Here is a 12,685-nt window from a genome sequence, read left to right as displayed (position 1 = left end):
CATCCATTTATTTTTACACAGCTGCTACTCGCTGTTTATTATTTATGCATAGTCACTTCACCCCCACATACATGTACAAATTACCTCTAACCTGTACACCCACACACTGACTTGGTACCGAGTCTGGGTCTGGGATAAAAGGAGAAGGGACAGGGGAGAGCTAGGGTGAATGGATTTGAAAAGACACACACTGAGAAGCACATAAATACTACACACACACGCATACGCACACGCACACACACGTACACAATTTAGCAAAGTACTGTTCATTCTTGCACTTCTCCCATCAATTAGAACTATAACAGTCTAGAATAATTTCTTCCTCCATCCAGGGAAGCAGGAAGGAGAGAGTGTGTGTGTAGCGGGAGTAGGACACTATGCAGTGCATTCAAAAAGTATTCAGACCCCTTGACATTTTCCACATTTTGTTACGTTACAGCCTTACTCTAAAATGAATTAAATAGCTTTTTCCCCTCATCAATCTACACACAATACCCCATACTGAAAACGCAAAAACATGACATTTACATATTCCGACCCTTTACTTAGTACTTTGTTGAAGCACCGTTGGCAGCGATTACAACCTCGAGTCTTGTTGGGTATGACGCGACAAGCTTGCCATGCCTGTATTTGGGGAGTTTCTTCCATTCTTCTTTGCAGATCCTCTCAAGCTCTGTCAGGTTGGATGGGGAGCATCACTGCACAGCGATTTTCAGGTTTTTCCAGAGATGTTCGATGGGGTTCAAGTCCAGGCTCTGTCTAGGCCACATTCAGAGACTTGTCCCGAAGCCACTCCTGCATTGTCTTTGCTGTCTGCTTAGGGTCATTGTCCTGTTGGAAGGTAAACCTTCAGTCTGAGGTCCTGAGTGCTCTGGAGCAGGTTTTCATCAAGGATCTCTCTGTACTTTGCTCAGTTCACCTTTACCTCGATACTGACTAGTCTACCAGTCCCTGCCACTGACAAAACATCCCCATGGCATGATGCTGCCCCCACCATGCTTCACAGTAGGGATGGTGCTTGGTTTCCTCCAGACGTGACGCTTGTCATTCAGGCCAAAGGGTTCAATCTTGGTTTCATCAGACCAGAGAATCTTGTTTCTCATGGTCTGAGAGTCTTTTGGTGCCTTTTGGCAAACTTCAAGCGAGCTGTCATGTGCCTTTTACTGAGGAGGGGATCCATCTGGCCATAAAGGTCTGATTGGTGGAGTGCTGCAGAGATGGTTGTCCTTCTGGAAGGTTCTCACATCTCCACAGTGGAACTCTGGAGCTCTGTCAGATTGACCATCCGGTTCTTGGTCACCTCCCTGACAAAGGCCCTTCTCCCCCGGATTGCTCAGTTTGGCCAGATGGCCAGCTTTAGGAAGAGTCTTGGTGGTTCCAAACTTCTTCCGTTTAAGAATGATGCAGTCCACTGCGTTCTTGGGGACCTTCAATGCTGCAGACATTTTTTGGTACACTTCTCCAGATCTGTACCTCGATACAATCCTGTCTCGGATCTCTACGGACAATTCCTTTGACCTCATGGCTTGGTTTTTTCTCTGTCAACTGTCGGAGCTTATGTAGACAGATATGTACCTTTCCAAATCATGTCCAATCAATTGAATTTACCAGAGGTGGACTCCAATCAAGTTGTAGAAACATCTGAAGGATGATCAATGGAAACAGGATGTACCTGAGCTCAATTTCGAGTCTCATAGCAAAGGGTCTGAATACTTATGCATGTAAGGTATTTCTGATTTTAACATATAATAAATTTGCAAAAAATTCTAAAACCTATTTTTGCTTTGTCACTATGGGCTATTGTGTGTAGATTGATGAGGAAAATGTTTTATTTAATACATTTTAGAATAAGTAATGTAATGTAACAATATGTGGAAAAAGGGAAGGGGTCTGAATACTTTCCGAATGCACTGTATGTTTCCATTCTGGACCCACTCTCAGCCAGATCCCTGCAGTCCTTGTTTTCACACTTATCAACAATGTCGTGCCTGTGACTCACATGACATTTGCATGTGACTTCACTGTGTTCCTCCCCCCTTATACACATAAAACATGACTTAATGTACCCACAAAAACAGAGAGGGAGTGGTAGGGTGAGGCGGGTGTGTGTGTGTGATGTGTGAATTATGATATCACTAAGGTTGCAGGAAGTGTTAGGTTGCATTTCACATGCCCACTATTAAAGACTACATACACTCTGTCACCCAGCTCTGGTCCTGTCTGGGGTTCTGTGGTGTTAATTATACTGGGACACCTGGTGTACATTCAGGTCACAGCACAACACAGAGACCTGTCAGAAACATGACATATTAGCTTCATAAACCATTCATAAGCTTTGAGTGGGCCCCTGTACCCTCATAGGGCCCGACTGGGGCCACGCGACGATGGTAGAACTGGGGCTTTGATAACAGAACACCATTTCCCCTCTTTCTTGCTCTTCTTCGCTACTCCTCAATTTCTCAAACTCTCTATTCCTCTTACCAAAAAACATCATGAATTCCTCTTAAACCCACAAACTCTACGGGCAACACAATATGAGAGAAAAGGACACGTGTCAGGAGAATGGAGGAATGGAGGAATGGAGGAATGGGAGAATGGAGGAATGGAGGAATGGGAGAATGGAGGAATGGAGGAATGGGGGAATGGAGGAATGGAGGAATGGAGGAATGGGAGAATGGACGAATGGGAGAATGGAGGAATGGACGAATGGGATAATGGAGGAATGGAGGAATGGGAGAAATGGACAAATGGGAGAATGGAGGAATGGGAGAATGGAGGAATGGGAGATTGGACGAATGGAGGAATGGGAGAATGGAGGAATGGAGGAATGGGAGAATGGGAAAATGGAGGAATGTTAGAATGGAGGAATGGGAGAATGGAGGAATGAGAGAAATGGAGGAATGGGAGAATGGAGGATTGGAGGAATGGAGGAATGGGAGAATGGCGGAATGGGAGAATGGAGGAATGGAGGAATGGGAGAATGGAGGAATGGAGGAATGGGAGAATGGAGGAATGGGAGAATGGAGGAATGGGAGAAATGGACGAATGGAGGAATGGGAGAATGGAGGAATGGAAGAAATGGATGAATGGAGGAATGGGAGAATGGAGGAATGGGAGAATGGAGGAATGGGAGAAATGGAAGAATGGAGGAATGGGAGAATGGAGGAATGGGAGAAATGGACGAATGGGAGAATGGAGGAATGGGAGAATGGAGGAATGGGAGATTGGACAAATGGATGAATGGGAGAGTGGAGGAATGGGAGAATGGAGGACTGGGAGAATGGGCGAATGGAGGAATGGGAGAATGGAGGAATGGGCGAATGGAGGAATGGGAGAATGGAGGAATGGAGGGATGGGAGAATGGAGGAATGGGAGAATGGATGAATGGGAGAATGGAGGAATGGAGGAATGGGAGAATGGAGGAATGGGAGAATGGAGGAATGGGAGAATGGACAAATGGAGGAATGGATGAATGGAGGAATGGAGGAATGGAGGAATGGGAGAATGGGCGAATGGGAGAAATGGACGAATGGAGGAATGGGAGAATGGAGGAATGGGAGAAATGGACGAATGGGAGAATGGAGGAATGGGAGAATGGAGGAATGGGAGATTGGACGAATGGAGGAATGGGAGAGTGGAGGAATGGGAGAATGGAGGACTGGGAGAATGGGCGAATGGAGGAATGGGAGAATGGAGGAATGGGAGAATGGAGGAATGGGAGAATGGAGGACTGGGAGAATGGGCGAATGGAATAATGGGAGAATGGAGGAATGGGAGAATGGAGGAATGGGAGAATGGAGGAATGGAGGGATGGGAGAATGGGAGAATGGAGGAATGGGAGAATGGATGAATGGGAGAATGGAGGAATGGGAGAATGGAGGAATGGGAGAATGGACAAATGGAGGATTGGGAGAATGGAGGAATGGGAGAATGGAGGAATGGAGGAATGGTAGAATGGAGTAATGGGAGAATGGAGGAATGGGAGAATGGACAAATGGGAGAAATGGACGAATGGAGGAATGGGAGAATGGAGGAATGGGAGGATGGGAGAATGGGAGAATGGAGGAATGGGAGAATGGATGAATGGGAGAATGGAGGAATGGAGGAATGGGAGAATGGAGGAATGGGAGAATGGAGGAATGGGAGAATGGACAAATGGAGGATTGGGAGAATGGAGGAATGGGAGAATGGAGGAATGGAGGAATGGTAGAATGGAGTAATGGGAGAATGGAGGAATGGGAGAATGGACAAATGGGAGAAATGGACGAATGGAGGAATGGGAGAATGGAGGAATGGGAGAATGGACGAATGGGAGAAATGGAGGAATGGGAGAATGGAAGAATGGGAGAATGGGAGAATGGAAGAATGGAGGAATGGGAGAATGGACGAATAGAGGAATGGGAGAGTGGAGGAATGGGAGAATGGAGGACTGGGAGAATGGGCGAATGGAGGAATGGGAGAATGGAGGAATGGGAGAATGGAGGAATGGAGGGATGGGGGAATGGGAGAATGGAGGAATGGGAGAATGGAGGAATGGGAGAATGGAGGAATGGGAGAATGGGAGAATGGAGGAATGGGAGAATGGAGGAATGGGAGATTGGACGAATGGAGGAATGGGAGAGTGGAGGAATGGGAGAATGGAGGACTGGGAGAATGGGCGAATGGAGGAATGGGAGAATGGAGGAATGGGAGAATGGAGGAATGGAGGGATGGGAGAATGGGAGAATGGTGGAATGGAGGAATGGGAGAATGGAGGAATGGGAGAATGGACAAATGGAGGAATGGAGGAATGGGAGAATGGAGGAATGGAGGAATGGGATAATGGAGGAATGGAGGAATGGGAGAATGGAGGAATGGAGGAATGGGAGAATGGAGGAATGGGAGAATGGAGGAATGGAGGAATGGGAGAATGGAGGAATGGAGGAATGGGAGAATGGAGGAATGGGAGAACGGAGGAATGGAGGAATGGGAGAATGGAGGAATGGGAGAATGGAAGAATGGATTGGGAGAATGGAGGAATGGGAGAATGGAGGAATGGAGGAATGGGAGAATGGAGGAATGGGAGAATGGACGAATGGGAGAAATGGACGAATGGAGGAATGGGAGAATGGAGGAATGGGAGAATGGAGGAATGGGAGAATGGAGGAATGGGAGAATGGATGAATTTGAGAAATGGACGAATGGGAGAATGGAGGAATGGGAGAATGGAGGAACGGGAGATTGGACGAATGGAGGAATTGGAGAATGGAGGAATGGGTGAATGGAGGAATGGGAGAATGGAGGAATGGGAGAATGGAGGAATGGGAGAATGGAGGAATGGAGGGATGGGAGAATGGGAGAATGGAGGAATGGGAGAATGGAGGAATGGGAGAATGGAGGAATGGGAGAATGGACAAATGGAGGAATGGAAGAATGGAGGAATGGAGGAATGGGAGAATGGAGGAATGGGAGAATGGAGGAATGGGAGAATGGAGGAATGGAGGAATGGGAGAATGGAGGAATGGGAGAATGGAGGAATGGAGGAATGGGAGAATGGAGGAATGGGAGAATGGACAAATGGGAGAAATGGACGAATGGAGGAATGGGAGAATGGAGGAATGGGAGAATGGACGAATGGAGGAATGGGAGAATGGAGGAATGGGAAAATGGAGGAATGGGAGAAATGGACGAATGGGAGAATGGAGGAATGGGAGAATGGAGGAATGGGAGATTGGACGAATGGAGGAATGGGAGAGTGGAGGAATGGGAGAATGGAGGACTGGGAGAATGGGCGAATGGAGGAATGGGAGAATGGAGGAATGGGAGAATGGAGGAATGGGAGAATGGAGGAATGGGAGAATGGACAAATGGAGGAATGGGAGAATGGACAAATGGAGGAATGGAGGAATGGGAGAATGGAGGAATGGGGGATGGGAGAATGGAGGAATGGAGGAATGGGAGAATGGATGAATGGGAGAATGGAGGAATGGGAGAATGGAGGAATGGGAGAATGGGGGAATGGAGGAATGGGAGAATGGAGGGATGGGAGAATGGAGGATGGGAGAATGGAGGGATGGGAGAATGGGAGAATGGAGGATGGGAGAATGGGAGAATGGAGGAATGGAGGGATGGGAGAATGGGAGAATGGATGGGAGAATGGATGGGAGAATGGGAGAATGGAGGAATGGAGTGATGGGAGAATGGAAGGATGGGAGAATGGAGGGATGGGAGAATGGAGGACTGGGAGAATGGACGAATGGAGGAATGGGAGAATGGACGAATGGAGGAATGGAGGAATGGGAGAATGGAGGAATGGGAGAATGGACAAATGGAGGAATGGGAGAATGAAGGAATGGGAGATTGGACGAAAGGAGGAATGGGAGAATGGAGGGATGGGAGAATGGAGGGATGGGAGAATGGAGTTATGGAGGAATGGGAAAATGAAGGGATGGGAGAATGGAGGAATGGGAGAATGGAGGGATGGGAGAATGGGAGAATGGAGTAATGGAGGGATGGGAGAATGGAGGGATGGGAGAATGGAGGGATGGGAGAATGGAGGACTGGGAGAATGGACGAATGGAGGAATGGGAGAATGGAGGAATGGAGGAATGGGAGAATGGAGGAATGGGAGAATGGATGAATGGATGAATGTGAGAATGGGAGAATGGGAGAATGGAGGAATGGGGGAATGGGAGAATGGAGGAATGGGAGAATGGACGAATGGAGGAATGGGAGAATGAAGGGATGGGAGAATGGAGGAATGGGAGAATGGAGGAATGGGAGAATGGAGGAATGGGAGAATGGAGGAATAGAGGATTGGAGGAATGGGAGAATGGAGGAATGGAGGGATGGGAGAATGGAAGGATGGGAGAATGGAGGGATGGGAGAATGGAGAGATGGGAGAATGGAGGAATGGGAGAATGGAGGAATGGGAGAATGGAGGAATGGAGGAATGGGAGAATGGAGGAATGGGAGAATGGAGGAATGGGAGGATGGAGGAATGGAGGAATGGGAGAATGGAGGGATGGGAGAATGGAGGGATGGGAGAATGGGAGAATGGAGGAATGGAGGAATGGGAGAATGGAGGGATGGGAGAATGGAGGAATGGAGGAATGGGAGAATGGAGGGGTGGGAGAATGGAGGAATGGAGGAATGGAGGAATGGGAGAATGGAGGAATGGAGGAATGTGAGAATGGAGGGATGGGAGAATGGAGGAATGGAGGAATGTGAGAATGGAGGGATGGGAGAATGGAGGAATGGAGGGATGGGAGAATGGAGGAATGGAGGAATGTGAGAATAGAGGGATGGGAGAATGGAGGAATGGAGGGATGGGAGAATGGAGGAATGGAGGAATGTGAGAATGGAGGGATGGGAGAATGGAGGAATGGAGGGATGGGAGAATGGAGGGATGGGAGAATGGAGGAATGGAGGGATGGGAGAATGGAGGAATGGGAGAATGGAGGAATGGAGGGATGGGGGAATGGGAGAATGGAGGAATGGGAGAATGGAGGAATGGGAGAATGGACAAATGGAGGAATGGGAGAATGGACAAATGGAGGAATGGAGGAATGGGAGAATGGAGGAATAGGGGGATGGGAGAATTGAGGAATGGAGGAATGGGAGAATGGAGGAATGGGAGAATGGAGGAATGGGAGAATGGAGGAATGGGAGAATGGGGGAATGGAGGAATGGGAGAATGGAGGGATGGGAGAATGGAGGATGGGAGAATGGAGGGATGGGAGAATGGGAGAATGGAGGATGGGAGAATGGGAGAATGGAGGAATGGAGGGATGGGAGAATGGGAGAATGGATGGGAGAATGGATGGGAGAATGGGAGAATGGAGGGATGGGAGAATGGAAGGATGGGAGAATGGAGGGATGGGAGAATGGAGGACTGGGAGAATGGACGAATGGAGGAATGGGAGAATGGAGGAATGGAGGAATGGAGGAATGGGAGAATGGAGGAATGGGAGAATGGATGAATGGAGGAATGGGAGAATGGAGGAATGGGAGATTGGACGAAAGGAGGAATGGGAGAATGGAGGGATGGGAGAATGGAGGGATGGGAGAATGGAGGAATGGGAGAATGGATGAATGGAGGAATGGGAGAATGGAGGAATGGGAGATTGGACGAAAGGAGGAATGGGAGAATGGAGGGATGGGAGAATGGAGGGATGGGAGAATGGAGTTATGGAGGAATGGGAGAATGAAGGGATGGGAGAATGGAGGAATGGGAGAATGGAGGGATGGAAGAATGGGAGAATGGAGTAATGGAGGGATGGGAGAATGGAGGGATGGGAGAATGGAGGGATGGGAGAATGGAGGACTGGGAGAATGGACTAATGTAGGAATGGGAGAATGGACGAATGGAGGAATGGGAGAATGGAGGAATGGGAGAATGGATGAATGGATGAATGTGAGAATGGGAGAATGGAGGAATGGGAGAATGGAGGAATGTAAGAATGGGAGAATGGGAGAATGGACGAATGGGGGAATGGGAGAATGGAGGAATGGGAGAATGGAGGAATGGGAGAATGGACGAATGGAGGAATGGGAGAATGAAGGGATGGGAGAATGGAGGAATGGGAGAATGGAGGAATGGGATAATGGAGGAATGGGAGAATGGAGGAATAGAGGATTGGAGGAATGGGAGAATGGAGGAATGGAGGGATGGGAGAATGGAAGGATGTGAGAATGGAGGGATGGGAGAATGGAGAGATGGGAGAATGGAGGAATGGGAGAATGGAGGAATGGGAGAATGGAGGAATGGGAGAATGGAGGAATGGGAGGATGGAGGAATGGAGGAATGGGAGAATGGAGGGATGGGATAATGGGAGAATGGAGGATGGGAGAATGGGAGGATGGGAGAATGGAGGAATGGGAGAATGGAGGGATGGGAGAATGGAGGAATGGAGGAATGGGAGAATGGAGGGATGGGAGAATGGAGGAATGTGAGAATGGAGGAATGGAGGAATGGGAGAATGGAGGAATGGAGGAATGGAGGAATGGGAGAATGGAGGAATGGAGGAATGGGAGAATAGAGGAATGGAGGAATGGGAGAATGGAGGGATGGGAGAATGGAGGGATGGGAGAATGGAGGAATGGAGGGATGGGAGAATGGAGGAATGGGACAATAGAGTAATGGAGGAATGGGAAAATGGAGGAATGACAACAGCCCACAAGGGGCTCCATTACCCTTCCTTTGTATGCCACACCACGTACCCTGTGCCTTCTAGGAGTAGACCTATGGTTTCTATTGTAGAACTGTTACAAGGAACTCTTTCAGGACTTCATACATTCAATACCGTAGGGCTATAACTAACACAGTGTTATTATTACTATTACTACAGTATATGCTGAGCCTCACCTGATTATTTTTTCTCAAATATGTCATTATGGTAAGAAAAAAAGGTGTTTGATGTTCCAGCATCTAAATCAGTTGAACCTAAGACACTCATGCAGAGTCAAAAACACTGTAAAATTTATATAATCCATATAATCTGAAACCTTCCAATTAAGACTGAATTGTTTATCAATTTCCTTTTGTAGAATGTTCGAGAATGAGACATCTCATGTATAATTGTTTTTCAATAACGTGCCTTATTGCCAGAGAATAATGGAAGCATTACACAGCCATCCTGACGCTGAAACAGATGGAGACAAGGAAGGACTGTGTACAATCTAATAACTCAGTCATCCAGTCAGTTACTGTTGAGGTCAGAATGATCCTCATACTACATTAATATCCTGGACCATTAGCATTCAAACCAACACACTGATGCTGCTAATGGAACGAAGAAGTCTCACCAGGTATCTCTCGTCACCTTTCATCCCTGGTGTTCGGATGAGGTGATTCTGCTCCCCCCTCCAGTCCCCGAAACGTCGGAAGAAGTAGTTGGAGAGGAAACGGTTAATGGGGTCCCGTATGATGTTGATGTAGACGGGCTGCTCTATCCTGAACCTGACAGACAGAGGGACAGATGGACGGGCACATATTTATACAGGGTACATAGTACAGTTCTTCACAGTGGGGCAGTATTGGGGCCTAGTTGATAAGGAGATGGGCAACTGACTTACACTGTACAAAACATGAGGAACACCTTCTTAATATTCATTGCACCTCCCTTTCCCCTGAGAACAGCCTCAATTCGTTGGGGCATGGGCAAGGTATCGAAAACTTTCCACAGGGATGCTGGCCCATGTTGACTTCAATGCTTCCCACAGTTATGTCAACTAGGCTGGATGTCCTTTGGGTGAAGGACCATTCTTGATACACAAGGGAAACTGTTGAGTGTGAAAAACCCAAACGTGTTGCAGTTCTTGACACACTCAAACCGGTGCACATGGCACCTACTACAATACCCCGTTCAACGGCACCTCAATCACTTCTTCACCCTCTGATTGGCACACACAATCCATATCTCAACTGTCTCAAGGCAAGTCTCCTCCCCCTCCTCTACACCAGGGTTCCCCAGCTGGCGGGCCGCGGGTGATTTTATTTGTCCAAACAAGTTTGGGCTTCTTCGCTGTCTACAAATGATTTGTAATTATGTTCCGGCCCCCTGACCATCCGCTTAAGAAAAAAGAGGCCCGCGGCTGAATCTAGTTGATGATCCCTGATCTACATTGACTGAAGTGGATTTAACAGGTGACATCAATTAAAGGATCATAACATTCACCTGGATTCACCTGGTCAGTCTATGTCATGCAAAGAGCAGGTGTTCTTAATGTTTTGTACTCTCAGTGCATATTGCCATTGTTGGTAAAGACATTAAATCAAATGTCAAGACTTTTCTGAAAATGTAAACTATAGAGGCGGTTCTGATTAAAACATTGTCCAGTCATAGCTATAACAGTGAAACTCCACTGTTTCAGGTGGTTCTGTATGCCATTGAGACCATAGCATCATAGACGGATGGATGGTGCCAGTTGTCATACGTGATGTGCTCTGCAGTAGTTACCGGGTGAAGTTGAGAAAGTGGACATGTCTGGTGTACAGGAAAGGCTGAGGGATGTTGCTGATGTTCCTCATAAGGTCCACCTGAAAGACACACATCAAGAGAAATGACTGTACTAGTCTATACTTGTATAAAAGACAGTATGTCTCCCCAGGATGGAAGCAGAAACAAACAGAAAGTTCATTTAGAACCATTTTCACTTAACCCTTTTGTGCTTTAATAGGCAATGATGGAATATCTGTAATTAATGACACATTCATTTCACATGTTCTGGCATCAGCAGAGAAATCGATTAAGAGGTTGTGGAGACTCCCTGTCCACTGTGTCAGAACCTGACAACATCATCATGCTGGAGACCCCCTGTCCGCTGTGTTAGAACCTGACAACATCATCATGTTGGAGACCCCCTGTCCACTGTGTCAGAACCTGACAACATCATCATGTTGGAGACCCACTGTCCACTGCGTCAGAACCTGACAACATCATCATGTTGGAGACTCCCTGTCCACTGTGTCAGAACCTGACAACATCATCATGTTGGAGACCCCCTGTCCACTGTGTCAGAAACTGACAACATCATCATGTTGGAGACTCCCTGTCCACTGTGTCAGAACCTGACAACATCATCATGTTGGAGACCCCCTGTCCACTGTGTCAGAACCTGACAACATCATCATGTTGGAGACCCCCTGTCCACTGTGTCAGAACCTGACAACATCATCATGTTGGAGACTCCCTGTCCACTGTGTCAGAACCTGACAACATCATCATGTTGGAGACTCCCTGTCCACTGTGTCAGAACCTGACAACGTCATCATGTTGGAGACCCCCTGTCCACTGTGTCAGAACCTGACAACATCATCATGCTGGAGACTCCCTGTCCACTGTGTCAGAACCTGACAACATCATCATGTTGGAGAACCTGACAACATCATCATGTTGGAGACCCCCTGTCCACTGTGTCAGAATCTGACAACATCATCATGTTGGAGACCCCCTGTCCACTGTGTTAGAACCTGACAACATCATCATGTTGGAGACTCCCTGTCCACTGTGTCAGAACCTGACAACATCATCATGTTGGAGACCCCATGTCCACTGTGTCAGAACCTGACAACATCATCATGTTGGAGACTCCCTGTCCACTGTGTTAGAACCTGACAACATCATCATGTTGGAGACCCCCTGTCCACTGTGTCAGAACCTGACAACATCATCATGTTGGAGACTACCTGTCCACCGCGTCACAACCTGACAACATCATCATGTTGGAGACTCCCTGTCCACTGTGTCAGAACCTGACAACATCATCATGCTGGAGACTCCCTGTCCACTGTGTCAGAACCTGACAACATCATCATGTTGGAGAACCTGACAACATCATCATGTTGGAGACCCCCTGTCCACTGTGTCAGAACCTGACAACATCATCATGTTGGAGACTCCCTGTCCACTGTGTCAGAACCTGACAACATCATCATGTTGGAGACCCCCTGTCCACTGTGTCAGAACCTGACAACATCATCATGTTGGAGACCCCCTGTCCACTGTGTCAGAACCTGACAACATCATCATGTTGGAGACCCCCTGTCCACTGTGTCAGAACCTGACAACATCATCATGTTGGAGACTCCCTGTCCACTGTGTCAGAACCTGACAACATCATCATGTTGGAGACTCCCTGTCCACTGTGTCAGAACCTGACAACATCATCATGTTGGAGACCCCCTGTCCACTGTGTCAGAACC

The 12,685-nt window shown here is 47.7% G+C and overlaps 1 protein-coding gene across 3 annotated transcripts in view; it reads right to left on the bottom strand.

Moving 5' to 3' along the window:
• Positions 1-12,685, bottom strand: part of LOC139407264 (uronyl 2-sulfotransferase-like) — a 132,416-nt gene that overhangs the window by 13,457 nt on the left and 106,274 nt on the right. For all 3 annotated transcript variants that reach the window (XR_011634086.1, XR_011634085.1, XM_071150894.1), the window contains exons 4-5: positions 10,941-11,020; positions 9,787-9,940 (exon numbers count right to left, since the gene is read on the bottom strand). Coding sequence is in view for 1 of the 3 variants with exons in the window: in XM_071150894.1 (XP_071006995.1) it covers positions 9,787-9,940; positions 10,941-11,020 (234 nt within the window). In the remaining 2 variants the exon portion in view is untranslated. The remainder of the gene's footprint in view (positions 1-9,786; positions 9,941-10,940; positions 11,021-12,685) is intronic.

This window comes from Oncorhynchus clarkii, chromosome 4, assembly GCF_045791955.1.
Source record: "Oncorhynchus clarkii lewisi isolate Uvic-CL-2024 chromosome 4, UVic_Ocla_1.0, whole genome shotgun sequence".
NCBI classification, from domain to species: domain Eukaryota; kingdom Metazoa; phylum Chordata; class Actinopteri; order Salmoniformes; family Salmonidae; genus Oncorhynchus; species Oncorhynchus clarkii.
The sequence above is the reverse complement of the archived record's forward strand: the minus strand, read 5'-3'. Positions and strand labels throughout refer to the sequence as shown.